This window comes from Lepidochelys olivacea, assembly GCF_965140295.1.
Source record: "Lepidochelys olivacea isolate rLepOli2 genome assembly, chromosome: 3".
Taxonomy (NCBI): domain Eukaryota; kingdom Metazoa; phylum Chordata; order Testudines; family Cheloniidae; genus Lepidochelys; species Lepidochelys olivacea.
This window is the reverse complement of record NC_140413.1, coordinates 1,854,489-1,880,007: the sequence shown is the minus strand read 5'-3', so window position 1 is coordinate 1,880,007 and position 25,519 is coordinate 1,854,489. Positions and strand designations below refer to the sequence as shown.

Here is a 25,519-nt window from a genome sequence, read left to right as displayed (position 1 = left end):
CTGAGGCCCTCAATCCAGCCCTCTGATTGAACTTCCTCTGTAATGGTCTAGGAGAGGAAACAGCGTATGAATAAAACAGGCCGACGTGATTAAACTGAGAGGAACAGCAAAGCCCGCTGAGGCCAGAGCAAGAGAATCCAGCGAGATGTGGGGAGGTTCGAATCATAGCTACGCAGGGCTGGAAGGGCCTCCTGAGGTTGGCTAGTCCAGCCCCCTGGGCTGAGGCAGGACCAAGTAAACGTAGACCAGCCCTGGCAGGTTTGCCCAACTTGTTCTTAAAAACCACCAGTGGCGAGGTTTCTACAGCCTTCCACGGCTTAACTACCCTGGCAGACAGCGTTTCCTAATATCTAACCTAAATCTCCCTTGCTGCAGATTAAGCCCATTTTTTCGTGTAACTACCGTCAGGGGACATGGAGAATAACAGATCACCATTCTCTGTAGAACAGCCCTGAACAGATTTGAACTGTTACCAGGTCCCCCCATAGTCGTCTTCTCTTAAGACTAAACATGCCCAGGCTTTGTAACCTTTCCTCATAGGCCAGGTTTAATCATTTGTGTTACTGTCCCCTGGACTCTTTCCAATTTGTCCACTTCTTTCCCAGTGTGCAACATCCAGAATTGGACCCAGTACTCAGTGCCGAGTAGAGCGGGACAATTACCTCCCGTGTCTCACGTACGACACTCCTGTTAATGCACTCCAGGATGATGTTAGGCCTTTTCGCAGCTGCATCATGTTGTTGAGTCATATTCAATTTGTGATCCATTATAACCCCCAGATTATTCTCAGCAGTTCTACCGCTAGCCAGTAATTTCCCATTTTGTAATTGTGCATTTGATTTTGCCTTCCTAAGTATAGTACTTTACCCTTGTCTGTATTGAATATAATCTTGTTGATTTCAGACCAATTCATCAAGGTCATTTTCAATTTTGATCAGAGTACTTGCAGCCCCTCCCAGGTTGGTGTTATCTGCAAATTTTATAAGCATCCTCTCCACTATATTATCCAAATTATGAATGAAAATATTAAATAGTATCAGACCCAGGACTGAGCTCTGCAGGACTTCACTAGATATGCCCTCCCAGTTTGGGCGTAAACCTTTGATAACTACTGTTTTGAGTAAGATTTTTTCAACCGGTTGTGCAACCACTTTTTAGTAATTTCATCGAGACCACATTTCCCTATTTGCTTATGAGACAGTCATGTGGGAATGTGTCAAAAGCGTTACTAAAATCAAGATAGCATGTCTACCGCATCCCCCTATCCTTGCTCGGTATCACTCATTTTGTGCCTTAGCCTTTCTGATTTTGTCCCTTCATGCTGGTGCTGTTCTTTTATACTCCTCCTTAGTAATTCATCCACGTTTCTATTTTTATAGGATTCCTTTTTGATTTTCAGGTTGTTAAAGAGCTCCTGTTGGAGCGATATTGTCCCCTTACTCTTTTTTCTATAATTCCTTCGCATCGGGAAATAGTTTGCAGTTGTGCTTTTAATATTGTCTCCTTGAGAAACTGCCAGCTCTCTTGAACTCCTTTCAGCCTTAGTTAAGATCCCATGGGAAGAAAAATCTATCAGTTCTCGGGGTGTGTTAAAACCTGCTTTTTTAGAAGCCCATTCTTCTTATTCCGTTGCTTTCACTTTTCTTTCCTTAGAATCATGAAATCTGTCTTTTCATGATCCCTTTCATCCAAAAGACCTTCCACCTTCAGATTCGCAACCAATTCCTCCCTGTTGGTCAGAATCAAGTCTAAAATGGCTGCCCCCCATCTCCACTTTCTGAAACAAAATGTTGTCTCTAATCCATTCCAAGAACTTACTGGAAACGTTGTGTTTTGCCGTATCACTTTTCCAGCAGATGTCTGGGTAGTGACAGTCCCCCGTTGCTACCAGGTCTTGGCTTTGGATATTTCTCTTATTTGTTCTAGAAATGCCTTCTCCACCTCGTGTTCCTGACTTGGTGTCTGTAGTAGACCCTTCTCTGATGTTGTCCCTGTTCGATTCCCCCTTTTGTCTGTAGCCAGAGACTTTTAGCTGGTCTGCCTCTGACAGCCATCTGGACCTCAGAACGAGGAGATATATTCTTGATGTATAATGCAACATCACCTCCCTTTTCCCTGCCTGTCCCTCCCCAACAGGCTGTACTGCTCTGTACTAATATTCCAGACATCAGAGTTATCCTACCAAGTCTCAGCGATGCCAGCGAAGTCATTATTTAGTTCCTACACTAAGACTTCCAGTCCTTCCTGTCTAGGCATTGTACTCCTTGAATTTGTGTACAGACATCTAAGCTGTTGAGCAGATTCCCTCGCTGTTTTCCCTCTTGTTGCGCCTACGACCCTAGTGTAATTTTCCATCCCATTCCCACAACATCTGTTCAAGTTACCTTTTGTACACCTACCCGTGGGCTTTTGTCACCTTCCCCGTTTGAACCCAGTTTAAAGCCTGGCTCACTAGGGTGGCGAGTCAGGACATGGAGATGCTCTTTCCAGAAGCATGGCAGGGCAGGGGGACACGCGGGGCTTCCCAAAACCCAGCTGCTCGCTGGAGCTGAGAAAGGCCAAGGGGGGAGGGGGCAGCAAAGGGAGCTTGAGCTTGCCATGGGCTAGAGACCCAGAGAAGCCTGGAAGAGACTGAGCAGTGGAGGGACTGCCAGGGAGCCGCTGGGAGTGAGCCCCCAACCGGTGCAGGACATGGCCAGCTGCAGCCTGGAGGCAAGGACGGTGGTTGGTTGTTTAGATCGCGGAAGTGCTGGGCTCTCTCTCGGAGCCTAGGAAACCTAGGACGGCAGGTGAAGCGTGGGGGAGAAAGAAGGGGCATTCGCTACTGTGCAGAAGGGCTAGGCAGAACTAATCTCTAAGGCACGGGTTGGCAAACTTTTTGGCTCGAGGGCCACATCGGGGTTGCAAAACTGTATGGAGGGCAGGGTAGGAAAGGCTGTGCCTCCCCAAACAGCCTGGCCCCTGCCCCCTCCCATGTCCCGCCCCCTGACTGCCCCCCTCAGAACTCCCGACCCATCCAACGCCCCTGCTCCTTGTCCCCTGAACGCCCCCTCCCGAGACCCCCTAACCGCCCCCCCAGAATCCCACCTGCTATCCAACTCCCCCTGCTCCCTGACTGCCCCAACCCCTATCCACACCCTGCCCCCTGACGGGGCCCCCCCGGGACTCCCAAGCCTATCCAACCCCCCCGCCCCCCCATGCCGGAGCCAGCCATGCCACCTTGCTGCGCTGCAGGCCAGAGGGCTGGGGGCACAGTGCGCTCAGGCTGTGGGGGAGGGGGGACAGCAGGGGAGGGGCCGGGGACCAGCCTCCCCGGCCGGGAGCTCAGGGGCCAGGCAGGATGGTCCCGTGGGCCGTAGTTTGCCCACCTCTGCCCTAAGGGATGGGGGGACGTTCCCCACAGCAATGGGGGTGGCTGGCCAGCTTTCGTACTGTAATTCTAGCTCGCCCTGTCCCCTCACCTCGGCAGGACCCAGCTCAGTCCTGACCCCTCCCTCCCTGAACCACACCTCCACCTCCCTCTGCAGGGAGAGGAACGAACTGCCCCAGGAGGTGCTCAGGCAGCCAGCCTGTAGGGGTCCTGGCAGAGGGTGGGTTTTCGGGCAGGATTCAAGAGGAGAGGGTGGAGTTGGCCCTGTTGACCGGCCAAGGCAGGGTTGAGCCTGGCCCGCTGGCGCCGAAGGGATGGGGCAATGCAGTAAGAGAGTCAGTCAGATAAGGAATGAGGGGCAGAGTTATTCCCACTGTAGCAGCTTCTCTGCATGGGGTGGAGCGATTGAGGTGGGCGTTAAGGAGGCTGGAGGCCGATCGGTGAGTGGGGATTTGAGATCCCGCTGTGAGACAGAGAAGCCTTGGGGTTGGGGGGAAGCACCATCCTGGCTGGCAGGAGCGAGGGAGGAGCACCGCTCCTGGGGGAAGGGAGAGGAGAGCTCAGGGGATCCTGTGCGTCATACAGAGTTTGCGTGGATGGGGGCAGGTGCCAGAGACACTGGCTGAGCTGGAGGGAGATGGGCTGACGGCGCAGAGGTGGATTTGGCCCTTGTCAGTGGAGCTGGGGGCTGAAGCTGCGTCAGCAGATGACATCCCTAGAGAGCATGCGAAGGGGGGGTGACTATTGGGAGTGTTCTGGGATCCAGAGAGGGGAAGCCACAGAGCAAAGGATGATTTTGGCTGGATCAGGAGAGCTGTGGGACGGTGGTCTCTCTCCAGAGGGGAAGGGCTGGGAGCCTGAAATCCCTGGAGAATAGACTCCAGTAGCCAGTGTTCACGGGCCGGGAAGATTCAGACAGGCACCACCAGGCCTGGCGAGTTGGCTTTCTCAGGGGCGGTTGGCAGGAGCAGGGCGGGATGCCATGCCGAAGGGAAGGAGAACCGTGCAGGTCAGGGAGGGGGCAGTATCCCAGGGGGCGAGGGGGGACTGGTGGCTGAGGAGACCCCCTCTGGTTGACTAGGTCCAAGGCTGAAAGGCGTTCGTGCATTTGTGGCACACAGTGGGCAGCAGCAGAGCTGGCTGCCTGTTACAGGGGCTGTGGCGAGGGGGAGGAAAGGCTGGGAGTGCTGGGAACAGCTGTTGCTTTCCCCTCCCAAGTCAGGAGGAGCCGTAGACGTCCGTTCGTCTGTCCGTGCCGCACAGTGGTTTGAGCCAGGCAGTTGGCACACGGAGCCTGCAGGGAGGGGCCTGAGGCAGAACTGAGACCTAGGCGGGGAGCCGTGGAATTCTCGGGCTGGAGAGACCCATCTCCTCCCCGTGCCATCTGTTCTGCAGGGCAGGTGCAGTCTGCTTTTCAGCCTCCCTTGTAATGGGGGTCCCAGCAGACAACTCCCCACCCTGTGGCTGGACCCATCCTCTCAGCCCTTCTGCCGGAGACACCCCCGGCGAGAGTGCATGGCCGCGTCTGTTCCACCACCGGTGTGCGCTCACCTCATGCCCAGTTGTCGGAGAACTTTTCCCCTCTGCGGTACCCGTCAGGGTGTCTCGAGCCTCCTCTGCTGCCTGACGCTGCTGCGTGCGGGTGTAAGGGGGAAGAGCCAGCCCCTCTCGGTGCCTTTATAGACAGTTGTTGGCGCAATCTTAGAATACTCGTTTGAGGGAGCCTCCCTCGACTCCTACTGTTCGGAGTTAGCAAGTTTGATACGTTAGTTTAGCTCGTGCTGCTGGTAGTTCAGTCTTAGGGGTTTGGACTTCCCTTTTTGGTAGCGGGCTTGGTACCAGAACGCTGCCACGCTCGCTGGGGTGCGAGTGCTGAACGGCCGCTAGCCCGGGCCAGGCAGCGCTACGGCCCCAGCCTGCGTGACGCGCTGGGGAGAGTCCCACGTCAGCGTCACACGAAAAAGGCGAGTGGCGAGGCTCGAGTGTTTACTCCTAGAGGCAGCCCATCAGACTGCATCAGACCCAACGCCTGGAGACAGCGTCCCGAAAACACTGCCTCGGCACAGAGACCTCCAGAGACGTCCCCAGGACTGAGAATCAGCCTCGCCTTCCGCAGGCTTGGTCCTGGGCTTGTTCATGTCTGTGCCTGAGGCTCATAATGGCAGAGACCCCAAGGAACGGACTGGAGGGTGTGTCTCTGGGGAGCCATCTTCAGCTGGATAAGAACATAAGAACGGCCACACTGGGTCAGCCCAATTGGTCCATCTAGCCCAGTGTCCTGTCTGCCAACAATGGCCAAGGCCAGGTGCTTCAGAGGGAATGAACAGAACAGGGCAACTTATCGAGTGATCCATCGCCTGTCATCTAGTCCCAGCTTCTGGCAGTCAGAGGTTCAGGGACACCCAGAGGATGGGGCTGTGTCCCTGACCATGTTTCCCCATCCTCCTGGGTCCTTAACAAGGGCAATCAATTAGTGTGGCCCTGTCCTGCCTGCCAGAGCAGGGCCAGCACCCCCTCCAGCCTCATCCCCTCGCAGCTCCCACGCCCCTCTCTGGGGGGCAGCTCTGCCTGTGTCCACACAGCCTCGGTCAGGGATTCTCTCTCATCCAAGGCTCGGATTTCAGCCGCTGCCCTGGCTTTCCTTAGCCCAGGCTGCAGCAGTTCTGTCCTGCCAGCGCCTGGCCAGGGGACTGCGCAGCCCGAGGGGGGTCTTTTCATTCTCACACTTCAAAGCCTCTCTTTGCTTTGGGCCATTTTCCCAGGGTTCTTGAAATGCTTTCCTGGCACATCCTCTCCCACCCACCCCACCCCTCAGCTGGGGAGCTGCCTCTCCCTCTGGGGCTCCTTCCCCTGAGCAGCGGGGCCCCAGCCATCCAGACGAGGGGTGGCTGCTGGTGAACACTCTGCCTGCGGCTAGCCTCGGGGTGGGGGGTGGGGGCAATCCCCGGGAGTGCTGGTCATGGGGGGGGAAATGCTGGCAGAGGGCTGTGGGGCCAGCAGCCTCGGTCACCTCCCAGCAGTTGGTGGCTGGTGCCTTTTCACTGCTCTGCTCTTCCCCTGCTGGCCCGGGGTAGCCGGCCACCTCCTTCCGGTGGGTTTTGGCAGCTGCTTACTTGCTGCAGGGCGCACTGTAAACGTCTAATTAGGTGAACCTGGCAACGCTTTAAGGGCTGGGGGGGAGGGATGGGCCTTGCCAGATCTGATCCTGGGCCACAAAGTTGAATTGTGGGGTGGGATTGGTGCTTTTCTGCGCTTTCCCCCCCACTCCACTGGCTCCCCGGCAGCGGGACTGGGCTCTTCACTTTGGCTCAGTGCCTGGGCTGTGCCAGCCTGGTCTGGCCCCACACCTCCTCTGGCGTTACTAGGGGGCTGCCGCAGAGTTTGGCTGGCTGGCTGCGCAGTAAGAAGGGCCTGGCGGTGTGGTAAGGCCGTTCCCCCAGCCACCCCCATCCCTCCTCTCCAGCACCCTGGAGAAACGTTCCCTCTACGTTTTTCCACCCGTGTGCAGAATAAATGTTATGTGCCCTGAGGTATGTGCCGACATGCCCCACCAGTAGAAACAAAAAACATAGATATAATACAGATTTTTTTAAGTTACCATAGAGATAATTACTCCAGCCAGGACAGGTTCGGCATTTTACAACTCACTACTCAGAGTTAAATTTAAGTGTAAGAGAAATAAAAATTATGAAACGCATAGTCCAGTCAAAACACTAAAATGGCACACTTTGAAAGAATAAAATTAGAATATACGTGCATTGCAGGAGGTACTGAGACGTTAACAACAACGTACGTGTGTGTGTGTGTGTGTGTGAGTGAGTAAGACAGACAGACAGTATGTGTTGGCTGCTGGGGAAGTCTCTGAGAGACCGTGCGCTGTCTCTTTAAGGCAGTGACTCACCCGAAGGCTTGTTCAGAGCTGCTGCCAGTCCTGAGCCCTGTCTCCTCTACCCTGCTCTGCGGAGATGGGGTACAGGGGCTGGGGGAGCAGGAGGGGGACATCCTGACATCAGCACCCTCCTTTCTCCCCTCTGCACAGCCAGCAGGAGGGTCCCAGGAGCAACGTGGCTTCAAAGTAGAGGGGGAGGCTACCGGTTAGATGTGCGCAGCACTGGAATCTCTCCTGAGTGGCCCCCAACTGTGCAGCTTACAGGGAACACAGCCACGGAGCCAGCTCCTTCACAGCGCCCTCGCTGCCGGCCAGGGGCAAAATTCACCCGAGGGGGGCATCCCTTCTCAGCTCTGTTGGGGCACCCCTGCTGATAGGAGTGGGGCAGTACCAGCAGGGATCCCAGCCACGTGCCTGCCATTGCTGGGCAGGTCACCCTCCTGCCGTATCCACACCAGACAACCCAGTGGAACAGGGTCCACACGGGCCATAGGCCTGTGAGCCTGCAGAACCCAGGGACTGCCCAGCTCTGACGTAGGCTGAGCCAGCTTTGCCTGGCAGAATAGGCCAGCCGCTCCCTCAGGAACACGTGGGTCCCGGCAGCATCTACTACCTGAAGCTTTAGGTTTGGGGGAAGGCCCATAATGCAGCTGATCAGGATTCCTTCCTGACCCCTCTTCTCCCAGGCCATAAGCTTGAGGTTTGCTTAGCCAGTTCCCCGGCCCCGATAAGAACACAAGGGTGGCCATCCTGGGTCAGACCAAAGGTCCATCTAGCCCAGTATCCTGTCTACCGACAGTGGCCAATGCCAGGTGCTGCAGAGGGAATGAACAGAACAGGGAATCATCGAGTGATCCATCTCCTGTCGCCCATTCGCAGCTCCTGGCAAACAGATTGCATGATGGAGTATTACTGGCCATGAGCCATCCCAGCAGTAAAGGATCCCACGTCTGAGCTGCTGCACCAGCGAGTCCGCACGTGAGCCATGCTGCCCGGAGCCTTTGCCTCCAGCCCCGGTCCCGGGGCTGGGCAAGGTACGAAGCAGCTACTCATTGTGCTTCAGCTCTTTGAAGCCTCTAATTCCTCTTGTCCCAAGTTTGATGACTACAGCTGGCATCCTCTGGGCGACAGCTGGGCAGCGATTTGCAGTGTGCCTTGCCCCACCCTGCTCTCGAGGGCTCCAGGGCCTGTGATCTAGTTACAAATCCCCCGATCAGTTTGGACATTTGAGCCCCACATGTTCATAGTTCTGCCTTTTCTAACGTGCCAGCCATGGAGAGCCCGCCTTGCAGTCAGATTGGTGCCACCTGGGCCTGGAGCTTGCCTCCCATCCCTGGGTGAAGGGACTCGCTGGCTTGGGGCAAGCTAGCTCTCAGAGCGCAGGAGTCACTGTTCCTAGGAGCTTCAGGCTGCTCGCGGCCTGCAGGTGCCTCCTTCGTTCCATCCGAGCAGCGTCCGGTTAGCGAGGCAGGGAGTGCCGTCATGAAGGCGGTGTCGAGGGTTGGACATAGCTGGAACATGAGTAGCCAGGGCTCGGTGGGCTGCAGGGGTTGTGGAGAATGCCGCCCCGCTGTGCTCAGGTGTGCGGCTGGGGTGAGAGGGGTGGGGGGTAGAAAGCAGAGGTGGCTGGGAGAGTTTGGGGCAGGCTTGTCCCAGGGGTGCGGGGTAGGCCCTTGGTAAATGCTGGTGCTGTCACCGCTCCGGCTGATAGTGGTCTTGCCCTCTCCAATCCCTGCATCCAGCGGCTGAGAGCTCTCCCGGATGTTTCCGGCACACCTGATGGCAGGGTTGGTTGATGCGGGGTGCGGCCCCCAGAGCTCCTTTCCATCCTCCCAGTCAGGCTCTGGGGGAGTCCCAGCTGTGCCCTCTCCCAGGCTGCACCATGCTGCTTCCCACACCACATGGGAGGGGAAGGGGGGACTGGGGGCAGTCACTGCTCAGGGCACCATCAGTTGCGGGGGGCTGGGCACAGGCTTGTGCCCTAGTTGTTTTGCATAGTGGCTGATGAGAGCAGACCTAGCTCCTGGCAGGCCCAGGGTGCCCCTCAGTACCATTGACACAGCATCCCTGGGCCCAGTCTTCCCAGGGGGCATCAGTCAGCACAGCCAGTGCAGTGACACCCTTCGCATGGTGTTTGGGGAAGGAGGCCGGTGATTTGATTCCCAGGGAGCCGCTGGGACACCTACTCTGTGACTCCAGGGACCTGGCACTTCCTTTGGGGTGGGGAAAGCCATCCCCGGGCTCCTCGGCCTGGCATTGTCCCCCACTGTCACAAACAGCTCCGGCTTGGGCCACCCGCACCAGGGACCAGCATGGAGCAGTCTGGGGCAGAGTGTTCCTGACCCTGGCAGGCGATGGTGACTGCTCCCCCTGACTGAAGCCATGGCTTGTGCTCACACAGTGCTGCTCTGAGGGGGGCCCTGGCCCTTTGGCTGGGCATCACCCGAGGAGCTCTGGCATCCCTCATCTCCCACTGCCCCTGGGGACTGTCTCCCCTCCCAGGAGAAGGACTTTCTGTGCCCTCCCCTCACTCACACTCCTGAGCCCTCTGTTTCCCTCCACTCCTGAGCCCTCTGTTTCCCTCCACTCCTGAGCCCACTGTTTCCCTAGCAGGCTGGGGAGATTCCCTGCTGGGCAGCGTGTGGCGCTGGGCAGCACAGGGCATGGTGCTCTCTCCCACCCACCTGGGCAGCACTGCGGCGCTGGGACTGGAGGGCTGGGTCTAGACCCTGCATCTCTTGGCCAGGGGCCCGGCCCCTCTGACAGGGCAGAAAGGGGACAGGGCAGACCATGTATGAGGTCCTGCAGTCATACATTCCCCTCCTGGGGCCACCACAAGCTGCCTGAATGACCTGGCTGTCTCCTCCGAGAGGGGAGCCTCCCCATTCCCTAGAGGGCCCCCCACACAGCGTTGCAGCCTGCCATGCCAGGCTGGGTCCCCGACACCACATGGTCCCATGGGTGCGAAGCTGGTGTCTGGTGAGTCAAGGCCCAGGGTCATGCTGGGCCCCTGAGGGGCCTTTCCCAAACTGAGCCCCATGGTGGGAGAGTCCAGGATGGTGCCTCATTGCTGCTGGCCTGGGGGCCCTGCGCCCTGCCAGCCCCAACAGGGCCCACTTGAGAGCTGGCTCGGCTGAGCCGAGCAGTCCCTGCAGGGGATCTGGCACTTGGTGGCCCCTTCCCTGCCCACTTCCGGCTTTTGGGGGGTCCCTCCTCCCCCAGGCGCAGCAGGCAGCCCTGACTCCCCATTTGCTCTCTCTGCAGGCTGAGAAGAAGGCCAAAGTCATTGCTGTCATGAACGTGGTAGAGGAGAGCCAACGGGCAGAGCCCCAGAAGGAGGAGGAGGCCAGCCCGCCTGCCTCACAGCAGCCCACAGACCCCGCTTCGCCCAACGTGGCCACCACGCCTGAGCCAGTGGTGGCCGACGCCGTGGACAAGAGCACGTCCAAGTCAGCTGACGACGAGCCGGAGTACGAGGTGAGTTCAGCCACAAGCAGTGGGGGCCAGGGGGCCTTCAGGCCAGCACTGCTGGGGGCAGATGTGGGGGGCACCATCTGGTGGGAACCCAGCCACAGCAGAGCACCCATGCCACGTTCCGGGACCTTAGCCACCCCTGATCCTTGCCGCCACCCATGCTTCTCCTTCTGCACGCCTTCCCTCCCCCACCTTGCACCACCCCTCCCCGTCCTTCTCTGTACCCCTCCCTCACCCAGCATCACACCTCCCCCGTCCTTCCTGCACGCCTCCCCTCCCCCACCTTGCACCTTCCCTCCCTCATCCTGAACATTTCCCTTCCCCCATCCTTCCCTCCACACCTCCCCTCCTCCACACTGCACACCTCCCCACCTGCATCCTTCTCTGCACCCCTCCGCTCCTCCACTCCCCCGTCCTTCCCTGCACACCTGTCCTCCACCCTGTGGCTCTTCCCTTTCCATCCCTCCATACCTCTTCCCCTCCCCCACCCCATGCCTCCCCCATCCTTTCCTGCACCCCTCCCCTCCCCCACCCTGCACCTCCACTCCCCCATCCTTCCCTGCACACCTTCCCTCCCCCGTCCTTCCCAGCACATCCTCTCCACCCCCTACATGCCTCCCCTCCCCCAACTTTCTCTGCACACCTCCCCCATCTTTCCCTCCATACCTCTTGTGCCCCACCTCCCCTCCCCCACCCCGTGCCTCTGCCCCGTCCTCCCTTATACACCTTCCTTCTACCCGCTCTGCATCCCCGCCCCCCTCTCCTGACCTCGCCTGCCCCCCGCCAACTCCACTGGCCCGCATGCATGTATCTCATCCCTGCCCATTCCTGTTCCCCCACACCCCGGCTGTTCCCCTTTCCCCGTGTCCAGCCCCCTGCCTTGCCCCTCCCCGGGCAGGCCCAGCTCTGGTTCTGACCGGGGGGCCCGCTCTCTGACGCTCCGTCTGCTCCCTGGGCCGGCAGGATGGCCGAGGCTTCGGGATCGGTGAGCTGGTGTGGGGGAAGCTGCGTGGATTCTCCTGGTGGCCGGGCCGGATTGTGTCCTGGTGGATGACTGGGCGGAGCCGAGCAGCCGAGGGCACCCGCTGGGTCATGTGGTTCGGAGATGGCAAGTTTTCCGTGGTAAGTGGCAGCGCCAGGCGCCATCTGGGCTGCGGGCTGGCAGTTCTTGGGCATGCCCTGGTGGACGGGTACTCTCCTTTCCTCTCACAGCCCCCATCTCTGCTCCTCACAGGTCTGCGTGGAGAAGCTCCTGCCACTGAGCTCCTTCTCCAACGCCTTCCACCAGGCCACGTATAACAAGCAGCCGATGTACCGCAAAGCCATCTACGAGGTCCTGCAGGTAAGAGCGGCCGGAGAGGGTGCCAGGCACAAGGGCGCCCCTTGCAGTCCCCAGGCCCATCCACCCATGAGCCTTGGATTTGGCCCAGACTGCGGGAGTGTGACCATGGGCAGGTCCCTCAGGGTCTCTGGGCGCCCAGCAGGGATCTGCCTTGCCGCCCGAGGGCGGTGAACGCATTACGCAGGGCGAGGCGCTCAGCCACTCAGCGATGCGGGCCAGAGAGAGACTCCCTAGCAGGGAAGGGGTGGAAGGGAAGGGCCCACTTGCCTCGGTCCCATCCATTCAGCTAGGCAGTGCTATGGGTCCTGGAGTTAGACCAACATAGAATCATAGAATATCAGGGTTGGAAGGGACCTCAGGAGGTCATCTAGTCCAACCCCCTGCTCAAAAGCAGGACCAATCCCCAATTAAATCATCCCAGCCAGGGCTTTGTCAAGCCTGACCTTAAAAACTTCTAAGGAAGGAGATTCCACCACCTCCCTAGGCAACGCATTCCAGTGTTTCACCTAGTGAAAAAGTTTTTCCTAATATCCAACCTAAACCTCCCCCACTGCAACTTGAGACCATTACTCCTTGTCCTGTCCTCTTCCACCACTGAGAATAGTCTAGAACCATCCTCTCTGGAACCACCTCTCAGGTAGTTGAAAGCAGCTATCAAATCCCCCCTCATTCTTCTCTTCCGCAGACTAAACAATCCCAGTTCCCTCAGCCTCTCCTCATAAGTCATGTGTTCCAGTCCCCTAATCATTTTTGTTGCCCTTCACTGGACTCTCTCCAATTTATCCACATCCTTCTTGTAGTGTGGGGCCCAAAACTGGACACAGTACTCCAGATGAGGCCTCACCAATGTCGAATAGAGGGGAACGATCACGTCCCTCGATCTGCTCGCTATGCCCCTACTTATACATCCCAAAATGCCATTGGCCTTCTTGGCAACAAGGGCACACTGCTGACTCATATCCAGCTTCTCGTCCACTGTCACCCCTAGGTCCTTTTCTGCAGAACTGCTGCCTAGCCATTCGGTCCCTAGTCTGTAGCTGTGTATTGGGTTCTTCCGTCCTAAGTGCAGGACCCTGCACTTATTGAACCTCATCAGATTTCTTTTGGCCCAATCCTCCAATTTGTCTAGGTCCCTCTGTATCCTATCCCTGCCCTCCAGCGTATCTACCACTCCTCCCAGTTTAGTATCATCTGCAAATTTGCTGAGAGTGCAATCCACACCATCCTCCAGATCATTTATGAAGATATTGAACAAAATCGGCCCCAGGACCAACCCCTGGGGCACTCCACTTGATACCAGCTGCCAACTAGACATGGAGCCATTGATCACTACCCGCTGAGCCTGACAATCTAGCCAACTTTCTACCCACCTTATAGTGCATTCATCCAGCCCATACTTCTGTAACTTGCTGACAAGAAGAATACTGTGGGAGACCGTGTCAAAAGCTTTGCTAAAGTCAAGATACAATACATCCACTGCTTTCCCTTCATCCACAGAACCAGTAATCTCATCATAGAAGGCGATTAGATTAGTCAGGCATGACCTTCCCTTGGTGAATCCATGCTGACTGTTCCTGATCACTTTCCTCTCGTGCAAGTGCTTCAGGATTGATTCTTTGAGGACCTGCTCCATGATTTTTCCAGGGACTGAGGTGAGGCTGACTGGCCTGTAGTTCCCAGGATCCTCCTTCTTCCCTTTTTTAAAGATTGGCACTACATTAGCCTTTTTCCAGGCATCCGGGACTTTCCCCGGTTCGCCACGAGTTTTCAAAGATAATGGCCAATGGCTCTGCAATCACAGCCGCCAATTCCTTCAGCACTCTCGGATGCAACTCGTCCGGCCCCATGGACTTGTGCACGTCCAGCTTTTCTAAATAGTCCCTAACCACCTCTTTCTCCACAGAGGGCTGGCCATCTATTCCCCATGTTGTGATGCCCAGCGCAGCAGTCTGGGAGCTGGCCTTCTTAGTGAAGACAGAGGCAAAAAAAGCATTGAGTACATTAGCTTTTTCCACATCCTCTTGTCACTAGCTTGCCTTTCTCATTCATTAAGGGGCCCACACTTTCCTTGGCTTTCTTCTTGTTGCCAACATACCTGAAGAAACCCTTCTTGTTACTCTTGACATCTCTCGCTAGCTGCAGCTCCAGGTGCGATTTGGTCCTCCTAATTTCATTCCTACATGCCCGAGCAATATTTTTATACTCTTCCCTGGTCATATGTCCAACCTTCCACTTCTTGTAAGCTTCTTTTTTATGTTTAAGATCCGCTAGGATTTCACCGTTAAGCCAAGCTGGTCGCCTGCCATATTTACTATTCTTTCGACACATCGGGATGGTTTGTCCCTGTAACCTCAACAGGGATTCCTTGAAATACAGCCAGCTCTCCTGGACTCCTTTCCCCTTCATGTTAGTCCCCCAGGGGATCCTACCCATCCGTTCCCTGAGGGAGTCGAAGTCTGCTTTCCTGAAGTCCAGGGTCCGTATCCTGCTGCTCTCCTTTCTTCCCTGTGTCAGGATCCTGAACTCAACCAACTCATGGTCACTGCCTCCCAGATTCCCATCCACTTTTGCTTCCCCTACTAATTATTCCCGGTTTGTGAGCAGCAGGTCAAGAAAAGCTCCCCCCCAGTTGGCTCCCCTAGCACTTGCGCCAGGAAATTGTCCCCTACGCTTTCCAAAAACTTCCTGGATGATCTGTGCACCGCTATATTGCTCTCCCAGCAGATATCAGGGTGATTGAAGTCTCCCATCTAACCTGCTTCTGCAGTTACCTGCTTGGGCAGCTGCTTCCTCTGTGCCGTGCTGCCTGCTGCTCACCAGGCACCTGCAGCCCGCTCAGGGCAGTGACAGTGGCTGGGCTAAGGGGCACTGCCGCGCTCAGCCCCGGCCTGAATGGCAGCAGCACTGTCCTGGCTGCACACAGAGCAGGGAAGAGCCCTGTCGTGGGGAAGGGGAGGCCCCTCTTAGGCTGTGGGCAACTGGCCTGACCCCGGGGCTCGCTGCGCAGGTGGCCAGCAGCAGAGCGGGGAAGATCTTCCCAGCATGCCCTGAGAATGACGAGACAGACACTTCCAAAGCGGTGGAGATCCAGAACAAGCAGATGATCGAGTGGGCCTTGGGGGGCTTCCAGCCGTCTGGTCCCAAAGGCTTGGAGCCACCAGAAGGTAACGGGTTTGTGGGATGGGGCGGATGTAGCTCCAGGCAGGGGGAGCCAAGCTGCGAAATGGGCACTGGGCCATGGGGACTCGCCTGCGTGTCCATGGCACCGGACACATCTACTCCCGAGCGTGCCAACGAGACGCTGTATTTTCCCGCACCGGGGGCACAGTGCCCTTCCCCAAACTTAGGCTGACTTACCTCGGCCATCCTGTCCCTAGCTCAGTTATCGCCAGAAGCTCTGTCCTACCGGGACTGGCCACTGCTGTCCACCTCTTCAGCCTCAAAGGCCAGATTTGGGGCAGCAGAGAGGCTGTCCAGCCCTGCCAGCCTGCCCATCTCCTGGAGCTCAACTCATCAGCACTGCCTTGCTCCGCTAGGAGCGGTCCTGGCCGCTGGGAGCGATTGTCCAGTCCCAGCTGCAATCAGAGTCAGGGGAGGCCCCCCCCTTGGCACCTCCCTGTGATCTGCTAGCCTCCCCTCCCGCCCGCAGCTTGTGGGGTCGCTCCTGGCGTGATAGCCGAGAAGCCCCAGGTAGGGATTAGGGCCCCGCTGTGCAGTGAAATCAGCCAGCTCCCGCCCCAAGGAGCACCCGGCCTTCGCAGGTGGCCACAGAGAGGGGTCAGGGAGCAGTGAAAGGGTGGGGGCCAGCGGCCTACGCTGCCACGGGTGTCCCTGGGAAATGCCTGGCAGCCAACTGCTTTGCCCAGCTCCCCCGTGCCCGCTGCAAGGAGCTGGCCCGTACTGCTCTCCTGCGCCCGCTCTAACCGCGTCCTGTTCCCTTTGCGCAGAGGAGCGGAATCCCTACAAAGAAGTTTACACGGAGATGTGGGTGGAGCCAGAAGCAGCCGCTTACCCCCCGCCTCCGCCAGCCAAAAAACCAAGGAAAAGCACAACGGAGAAGCCCAAGGTCAAGGAGATCATAGACGAGCGTACCCGAGGTAGCCACCCGCCCGCTGAGGGAGGGCCTCTGGAGAGGGGTGGCTGGCTGGCCGAGGGCCCAGCTTCCCACTAGCCACCACTGCAGCTACAGAGCAGCATTTCCCATGGTGCAGCTGGCATCGCGCCCCTCCCCTGTCATGAGAGCAGACCCCACCCCTTTGCGGAGGCACCCCACTGGCCCAGGGGGGCTGCAGGGCTCTGTCTGCTGGCCCTGGGGAGCACTAGTGCCTCCCAAGGCCAGCCTGAGAACTAGAGCTGCCCAAGCCTACCTCCCAAATCCCCTTCTTGATCTGCGGCTAGCCCCCCGAGCCAGGCCGCGGTGGGCCCAGTTTCTCCAGTGATTGAACCACCCCTGCCCCTTCGGGGAGTTGGAATCTGGTTTTGAACCCCGAGCCCAGGGTGGCTCCAGATTTTCCTGGACGGGGGTTGCCTCTGGACTTGGGTTAAGCCCCACCAGAGCTGCTCTGCGAGGCCTCATTCTCACTAGCCGGGCAAGGGAGGGGGTGAGGAGAGAAGTGGGGGCTGCCACCCCAGTGCAGAGTAATGGACCCCCAAAGTAGCTCCTCTCTCCCCTCAGTCACCCAGGGGAGAGAAGACAGAGGGAGCCTGGCTGCCGTCTCCCTAAGAGAACTGGCCCCTGTGTCTCCATGCTCACACATTGCCCTGCCACTGGAGGGCAGCACTGGCTCTGTGTGTAGCCCTGGTGACTAGTGCCCAGCGGCCCTGGACACTAAACCTCCTACCCAGACAGCAGGTGCAGCCTGGGCCTGGCCAGTGCCTGGCCAGCGTCTCAGCCCCTCCCCTTGGCCGAGTGCAGTCTTCACACCCATTCTGCCCCTTGTGTCTCTGCAGAGACCACCAGCAAGGAGCCTGGCTCCTCTCCCACTGGGGACTGCTCTGAGACCCCCACTCGTCTCCCATGGCCCTGGAGCAGCCTGGGCCGGGCTGGACCCGAACGAGGGCCTGGATCCCACTTCTGCTCCTCCTGGCTCCTCCCTGGGCAGCAGGATCTGTGTCCCCCTCGCACTGCCCCATCTCTGGGGACACTGTCATTTGCATTGCATCTGGGACCCCACACCCCCAGGGGGCAGGAGGAGAAGGGGCTGGAATTCCCACCCTGCCCCATGTCAGGGCTGAGTGGCCGAGGCCTGGCTAGGGAAAGACCCTTCTCTTGGGCCCTGGAGAAACTCCCGCTCTTTCCTTACGAGCTGCCCACGGGCCGGCGCAGAGCATCCTGTCCCGTTGTGCGTAACCCAGCCGCCCTCCAGGCCCCCTGTGATCTGCCTGACTTCTTCTTTCGCTCCCCCAGAGCGGCTTGTTTATGAGGTTCGCCAGAAATGCAGGAACATCGAAGGTGAGTGTGTGTGAGCAGGGAGGTGCCTAGCACCCACTGCTGTCCCCAGACATCCCTAGAGACGAGACGTCAGTAAGCCTCAGCCTCCCCCTTGGCCGCACGCTGTCCTGCGCTTAGAGAGAGACTGTGGTGGCGGTGAGGCAGGAAGGGAGCCAGTTGGCAGAGACACCTCCTGGTTTGCATCCGACTGGCATGCAGCGGTGCGGACCGTGGCCATCCTGTCGGATGGAAGGGCTGTCCTGGGGACACAGCACGTGGCACTAGCGGGAGTTGCTGCGTGTGTTGCATTCCCACACCGATGGGATCATCAGAGGAGCACCCTTGGGGCAGATGGCAGAGATGTGGTTAGAGACAGGAGACTGGACTAGAAGGCAGTTGGCTCCATGCTACTCAGTGTCTTCAGCACTGGTCTGAAAGAAAATCTCAGGTCCTTGCTGGTGAAGTTAGGAGATGATGCAGCCATTGGCAGGGGGGTAACAAGTGCCGGGGCAGTCAGTGCAGAGCGAGCAGGATTGCTGGGTAAGCTGGGCCCATTCAAACACTGTGTGCAATCCAGGCACTGCCAAGGTCTCCGCGTAAGAGCCGGGGACACAGGCCATGTGCACAGAACGGGGGCTGTCTGCTGGAAAGCAGTGCCTGGAAATGATGTAAGAGTCACAGCATGCAAGCAACCGTATAAGAGTGCCCAGGGTGATGCCTTAGCAAGCCTTGGGTGTGTAACCAGGGGGGTAGCAAGGACAAGCCCAGAGATCTTCTCTCTGTACACGGCATTGGGGAAGACGCTGCTGGAATTCGGTGTCCCGTTCTGGGGGTCACATTTTTAAAAGGATGTTGAAAAATTGCAGTGGGCGCAGAAAAGAGCGGCCCAAAGCAGGAGGACAGGGCTGGAGAAAACACCCTCCAGCGAGAGACTTGGAGTGTTGTCTGTTTAGCTGACCAGGAAGAAGATTGAGAGGTGACTTGGTTACAGTGTGTAAGTGCTTTCCCAGGGAGAACTCACCAGGTCCTAGAGGGCTCTTTCCTCTAGCGGAGACAGGTAGTGGAGAGCCAGTGGCTGGGAGCTGGAGCCAGACCAAACGAGAAATAAGGTGCAAATCTGTAACAGTGCGTGGAATTAATCAGGGAAGGGGGGGACTCCCAAGGGCAGTGGGGAATTCTCCGCGGCTTGGCGTCTCTAAATGCAGACTGGCTGCCTTGCTGGCAGGTGCATTAGCCAAACACCCGTTACTGGGGTAACTGGCTGGAGTATAGTAGCCTTGGATATGCACATGTCAGGTGGGGTGATCTAATGGTCCTTTCCGGCCTTGCACTCTGCAACTCTTGTTTAGTTGACCTGAAAGAAGGATACGAGACTGGCTCCTGGCTCTGCGTGGGGCCGATGGCTTGTGCACCTCGCAAAGGCAGAACAAGACCCAGTGGCTAGAAACTGAAGTGAGACAAATCCAGGCTAGGAATAAGGAGCAGAGTTTTAACAGGGAGAGAAGGGTAACGAACCACTGGAGCAAGCCACCAGTGGCTGTGGGGGATTTGCTGTCACTTGAACACTTTAGCTTAGGCCTGGGGGTCTGTCAAAGGGATGCACTCTACCTCCACTGCAGCTTGTGGGCTGGAGGCAGGAATCGCTGGCTGGAGTCTCTGCCCGGTGTGATGCAGGACATCGGATGACCCTTCCTACCGTAAAGTGTGTGGCCTTCCGGGCTCCTCTTGTGGCTAGTGGGCGTGGAGTCTGCCGGGGCTCACACTGACTCGTTCGGGAAGCCATGCTGGCAATGCAGCGTGGCGTCGGTTCCTAGGAGCTTGGGGTGCTCTGGACCAGGTAGCTGGGACACAGAGTGCGGGATAGGGGATGGAGGTGAGGCTGAGAAGCCCCCATTGTATGTAACACTCTTGCCTTTTCTACTCTCCCCCTCCCCAGATATCTGCATTTCTTGTGGAAGCCTCAACGTTACCCTGGAACACCCTCTATTTATCGGAGGAATGTGCCAAAACTGCAAGGTATGGAGTGGGGGGAGCCTTCTTGCCTCTGTAGGCTGGCCTGGCCCCCAGCCTCCCTGGACGTTCCAGGCCAGACACGAGCAAAGCCGCATGTGCACTTTGATCATCCAGTTCTGCTCTGCAGAGGGGCAAGACCCGAGCTTCAGGCCTCAGCTGCAGTGAGGCCTCTCTGCCCTGTGTGGGCACCACCTTCTTCGAGTGATGGTCCCTGTTGCATTCCGCTGAGGGGTCGCGCATGTGCCATGTGCAAGTAGGAGTGTCCGGTGGTCAGCGCACGCGCCCTGCCTTCACCTCAGGGTTTCATCCAAGGCAATAAAGTGCGGGGCGCATGAACCGGGTCTCCAGTTCCTTCTCATCGCTGCGTGGTCCAGGCCAGAGCTGCTAGTGTCCTCTCATCTCTGACATACCGGCAAATAACAATTCAGAATTGTAGATAGTTTTCTTCCCCTTTTTGCTGGTTTTAACATAGTGTCGTTTTTAGGAATAATTTTAGTAGAACCAAGGCCTTTGTGGAATGTGTTTACCAGTCCCCCCTGCCCAGCACCCACGTGCAGAAAGTGGATTGTACCAAAGAGGCCAGGATTCAGTTTTGCACCTCCTACCTGTGTTCCTTCTCGGTCAGCGACTGGCATGCAGTGTGCCCACTGCTGCTTGGGAGAGGCCCGCACTGCATCCAGGTGCTGTGTCTGCCCATCCGTCCCACGCTGTACCCAAGGAGGCCGGGCTCTCCGCCTCAAGAAGTGCCTCATGGAGGTCGCCATGAGCCCTTAGTTGGAACCAGGCTGGGGAACTGCCCCATACGTTGGCCTGAGAAACCCGGGAGTGCACCTCCAGCTGTGGAGATAGAGTCCTGCTTCACTGGTACCGCTGCCTCGGACCATGTGCCAGGGCCTGGCTGGGAGGCAGGGAAGCATGGTCCTGCTTTGAGCAGGGGGTTGGACTCAATGACCTCCTGAGATCTGTTCCAGCCCTAATCTTCTATGATACACCTGACAGTAAGTCTTCCTCCAGGCCTAAGAAGGACGATGCGCCTTCCGCAAGTACCGGCCACGGAGAAGCGGGGCGTTCCAAGGTGCACAAGCATGCCAAAACGTCACGCAGACCAGCGGATCCGCTGGCACCGAGCACCCAGTCGTGCGTGCCCTCAATGTCGGCCTCCCTTAAGACAAGGGCTCCGTCAACTCCGGGACAGTCCTCCGCTCCAGGGCCAGTTCTGGTCGCGGAACGAGTACCGTAACACCGGGGGGATTGGAGGAAACAGCGGAACCACATGAACTGTTTGCTTTAGGAGAACTGAGATCTCACACCTTCCTCCACCCTCCGCACCTAGGGAGGTCCGATCTCCTATCCAGGACTTACTCAGTCGAGTCACGCTGGGACTCATCCTTCTGCGTTTTTCACACTTCCACCGGCTCCATGGGTACCACCTTTGGAACCGGGATCTGAGTCCTCACCATGGGAGGATTCCGACTGAGGACAAGGGCTGCCCAGTCCCTACCACTGGTACGGGTACCCGAAAGGACAACCAGTGTCGTGGCTGTATCTTTCTCTCCCAACAGCTGGGAGGTCATTGGTTTCCCTCACCACGGAGCCCTCTGCAGCATCCGCTGGATCAGTCCTGCTGGCCCTACTGGGGATCCTGGCCTCTGTACCCACCCTCAGAAGCCACCCGTTTGGCAAGGGAGGCTTCACCCCCATCCCCGCTCAGGGTGCCCTCGGGCAGGTGCTCCGAAGCAGTTGTGGGGGACGAATTGCTCAGTCCGGTTCTGCCAGTACTTCTGAAGCAAGAGCATTTCCCATCGTCCTCTCCAGATGCTACAGGAACCTCACTCCCTCTCGCCTCCAGATGACTTTTGGCAGTTCCCAGAACTCCTGGGAAGAGTGGCAGACGGCCTTCATATTCTGCTGGAGGGAATACGAGACAAGCAGCACCAGGTCCTGGACACCCTTCATTCCTCGGTGCCGAGCAGGGTTGCTCTGCCAATCAACAATGCCATTCTGCAACCAGCTCGAACTGTTTAGCCTACCCTGGCCACTTGCATGCCTACCTCCAGGGGGCAGGGAAGAGAGGCTACGTACCGGCCAAGGGATTGGAGTTTCTTTTTTCACACCCCCACCCAGTTCTCTCATGGTGCAAGCAGCAACAGAACAGTCCAGACAGCAACACCCATGCTCCACCCCGTCGGATAAGGAGGGCAAATGCTTAGACCTTCTGGGACGCCAGGTCTTCTCTTGAGCTAGCCTCCAATTTCAAACTACCAGGCCTTGCTGGCCAAGTCTAACTTCCTCAACTACAGAAAGTTGGAGGACTTTACTGAAAGGCTCCTCAGCAAGGTTGAGCATGTTTCCAGTCTATCCTGGAGGAGGGCAAACGGCACTACAGTCGGCTCTAGACGCTGCAGATCCTCTTCACGCTCCATGGCCATGGGCATTGTCATGCGGAGGGAATCGTGGCTGCTCACATCCAGTTTACCCAGGGAGGTGCAAATACCATTGAGGAGCTCCAGTTCCACGAGTCACACTGGTTGAAGCTGAAGACTGACAATTCCCTCCACTCCCTCGAGGATTCCAGAGTCACACTTCAATCGCTGGGTATCTGTGCACCTGCACCCAAGCAGAACTTCTACCACCCACCACCTCCTCAAGACTCCCCAGGTCTTCCACCAGAGACCATACGAACCTCCTCGGAAGTGCCAGAAGACCTGACGATCCCACCCTCCAGGCCCCCTTCCCGGACTTCAGCATCTCACATTCAAACCTCTCAGAAACAATATTTCTGAGTGTCAACCACCATGCCAACTGCCATGCAACCAACCCACCCCCTTCGGGTGAATCTAGCACTCTTCTTACCAGCTTGGAGTGCAATAACAACAGACAAGTGGGTACTGTATGCCATCCGCTATGGCTATACAATCGAGTTCAGCATGCTACCACATCCACATCCCCCACCCCGATCCCTCCTCAGGGACCACTCTCACGACAGCATCCTTGCCTTAGAAGTGACCCCTAACTGCAAAGGGGAGTGAGGGAGTGCATTTCTCCAAGCTATCAGGGCACGGGATTCTATTCCACTTACTTCCTGGTACCCAAGAAGAATGGCAGATGGAGACCAATCCTGGATCTCCGTCGCTTCAACTGCTTCATCCGGCAGCCCAAGTTCCGTGTGGTCGCTTTAGCGGCCGACATGCTATCGCTAGAGAAAGGCACATGCTTTTCGGCTCTCGATATGCAGGACCCCTAGTGTCACATAGGCATGTAACCCACTGAAAATTCCCAAGGTTCATGGTAGGCCCTCAGCATTTTCAGTACAGGGTCCTGCCATTTGGACTCACCACCGCTCCCCGGAGCGGCCCACCGGTCCTTATATTCCCCATCTCGACTAGCAGCGCAATCCAGAGATGAGACTCGGATCTCGACCTCCATGGTGCTCAGTCTCTTTTCCTCCCTGGGAGTCAACGTCAACGTCGAAAAATCAATTTTGATTCCCACACAGCCCCAAGACTTCATAGGGGCCTCCATCAACTCGGTCACAGCCAGAGCTTACCTAGCCTCTGCGGGAACATGTTGACTGGGTAGTCAACAGTCCACCTGTCCCGGTCAGGACCTGCTTATCCCTCCTTGGCCTCATGGCATCCTGCACATATGTCACCGCCTTCGCTCACCTCCACCTTCACTGTCTGCAGATGTCGCTCCAGGGGGGTTTACTCACTGTGATGGGGTGTACCTACCACATCCTGGCCCAGAAAGGGTTAACTGTGCATTGCAGGATGAGACGGCCATGTCCCCTCCATCCCTGCTGGGCATGCTTAGCCTGGAGGCAAGATATAAAAGCAGCAGCTCTGCTCAGTCTAGGCAGACTGCTGAAGGGGAAGGGTGCAGATTGCAGGCTCTCTCCCAGGAGCTGCTACAGGCCCAAACCACAGAGCCAAGGCGCGCCGAGCCCCAGATGGATTCCAGGCTGCTTGTGGAATCCAGAGAAGGGAGCCATCAGCAGCTGCACTGGCCGAGGACCCCAGAGACCCAGGGGAACCATGGGCCACCGCTGTAGAAGACAGGGTAGGAAGCAGCCCGGGGGATTTAGTCATGGCTCCGGTTGGAGAACGGAAGAACAGGTTAGCGTGTTTCGGGTGGATCCCCGCTGACTCAGAGGGCCCAGGTCCTCCTACACCAGGTGCCACACACCCTTAGGTGGTGCTCCACGTCCCCAGTGGGCCAAAAGGCCACACAGCCCCTCAGAGGTAGGCAGCTTTATTGACTCCAGCCACTAGGCCACGCAGCCCTATAAGGAAGGGTCACTCTATTGATGCCGGCCACTGAGTCATGTAGACCCATGAGGAAGAGCGACTCCGGCCACTAGGCCGTACTACCACATGTTATGGTCAGGGTCACCAGCGTAAGAGCTAACTGGCTGTGGCACAGCTTCTCCTTGTCTTCTGACAAGCTGTGACCTGACACCCCGTGACGGGTGTTACCTACCCCACGACACGCATGCACACTACGTGCCACAGGCCTTATGCTGTCAGTCCCCCCCGAGGTGCTCTCTTTCCTCCGGTGGTGAATGGACCCGTGGCAGGTGTCTACAGGGATCCCCATCCTCCCTGACAGGACAATCAGCACGGATGCGTCCCTCACAGGATGGGGAGCGCACATGGCCTAGCCCATGACGCAAGGGACACGGACCCCTCGGGAATCCAGAATGCACATCAATCTTCTGGAACTCTGGGCAGTACGGCGAGCGCGGCGAACATTTCTCCCATCGCTCGCATGATGTTCTCATCATCTCAGACACCACCACCACCATCTGTTACATCACAGACCGGGGCAGGAGGTCTGTGTGCGGACGCGGTGAGTCTGTGGGATTGGTGCGTTGCCCACAAGAGCCTGTTGTCAGCAACCTGTCTTCCAGGGACTCAGAACATGACTCTTCGGCTGGGAGTCTGCAATCATCTCCATCACAAGTGAGAACTGCACGACTCCATAGTAAACGACATCTTCAGCCAGTGCGGGACTCCTACCAGAGGCCTCTTTGCCTCCCACAGCAACAACAGCACGTACTGCTCAAGGCAATGCCTCATCCTCCACTGGTTAGACCAGATCAGCTCCTCCTCCCCCTCTTCCACTCCTTCCACCAGTCCTCCACAAGATCAGACAGGAAAGGGCTCCGTTCTGGCCACCCCAGTTTTGGTTTCCCAACCTTCTCCTTATGTCGGCCTGTCCCTCATTACCCCTACCCGCAAGGATCAGACACCCCGATCCACAGACACGTTACCTCAGAGCTTGGTATTTGGATAGGCATCTTCTCTAGAGCGGACGTGCATGTTGGCGGGGCATGATGGCCTTTCGAGCAGCAGGAAGGAGTCCACAAGGCATTCCTGTTGGGCCAAGGGAAATCACTTGGCCTTTTGGTCCCAGCAAAAGGGCTTTCTTCTGAGGAAGTGGGCATTTCTCTTCTTTTGGACAGCCTCCTGTCCTTGGAGATGTCGGGGCTCGCCCTCAGTTCTCTCAAGGTTCACGTAGTGGCGATCAGCGCCTTCCACCGCCTCATGGAAGGACACTCCGTATTTACACATCCGTTGACTACCAGGTTTTGGAAAGCTCTCCCCAGGACTGTCCCACCCATACAGCTCGTCACCCCCCAGTGCGACCTCAACCTCGTTCTAGCAGCATTAATGAAACCGCCCTTTGAGCCTCTGGTTTCATGCTGTATGTTCTTCCTCTCCATGAAAGTCACCTTCCTAGTGGCTGTCACTTTGGCGAGAAGGGTAGGCAAACTGGGGGCCACAATGGAGGACCCCCCTTTCACCACGTTCCATAAGGACAAAGTCTTCCTGCGCCTGCACCCCAAGTTTCTACCAAAGGTCATAGCTCAATTTCATCTCAATTATCCCATACGCTCACCTGCTTTCTTCCCAAAGCCTCACGCCTCGGCAGAGGAGTGGCACCTTCACTCCCTCGATGTCCGCAGGGCTCTGACCTTCTACTTGCCGAGGACCAGAC

General features: G+C 57.4%; 1 protein-coding gene across 5 annotated transcripts in view; it reads left to right on the top strand.

Moving 5' to 3' along the window:
- DNMT3A (DNA methyltransferase 3 alpha) overlaps positions 1-25,519 on the top strand; it is a 253,453-nt gene that overhangs the window by 190,405 nt on the left and 37,529 nt on the right. For all 5 annotated transcript variants that reach the window (XM_084624716.1, XM_084624715.1, XM_084624718.1 and 2 more), the window contains 7 exons: positions 10,524-10,736; positions 11,697-11,855; positions 11,968-12,075; positions 15,083-15,239; positions 16,023-16,172; positions 17,483-17,527; positions 19,443-19,522. In XM_084624716.1, coding sequence (XP_084480842.1) covers positions 10,524-10,736; positions 11,697-11,855; positions 11,968-12,075; positions 15,083-15,239; positions 16,023-16,172; positions 17,483-17,527; positions 19,443-19,522 — 912 coding nt within the window. The remainder of the gene's footprint in view (positions 1-10,523; positions 10,737-11,696; positions 11,856-11,967; positions 12,076-15,082; positions 15,240-16,022; positions 16,173-17,482; positions 17,528-19,442; positions 19,523-25,519) is intronic.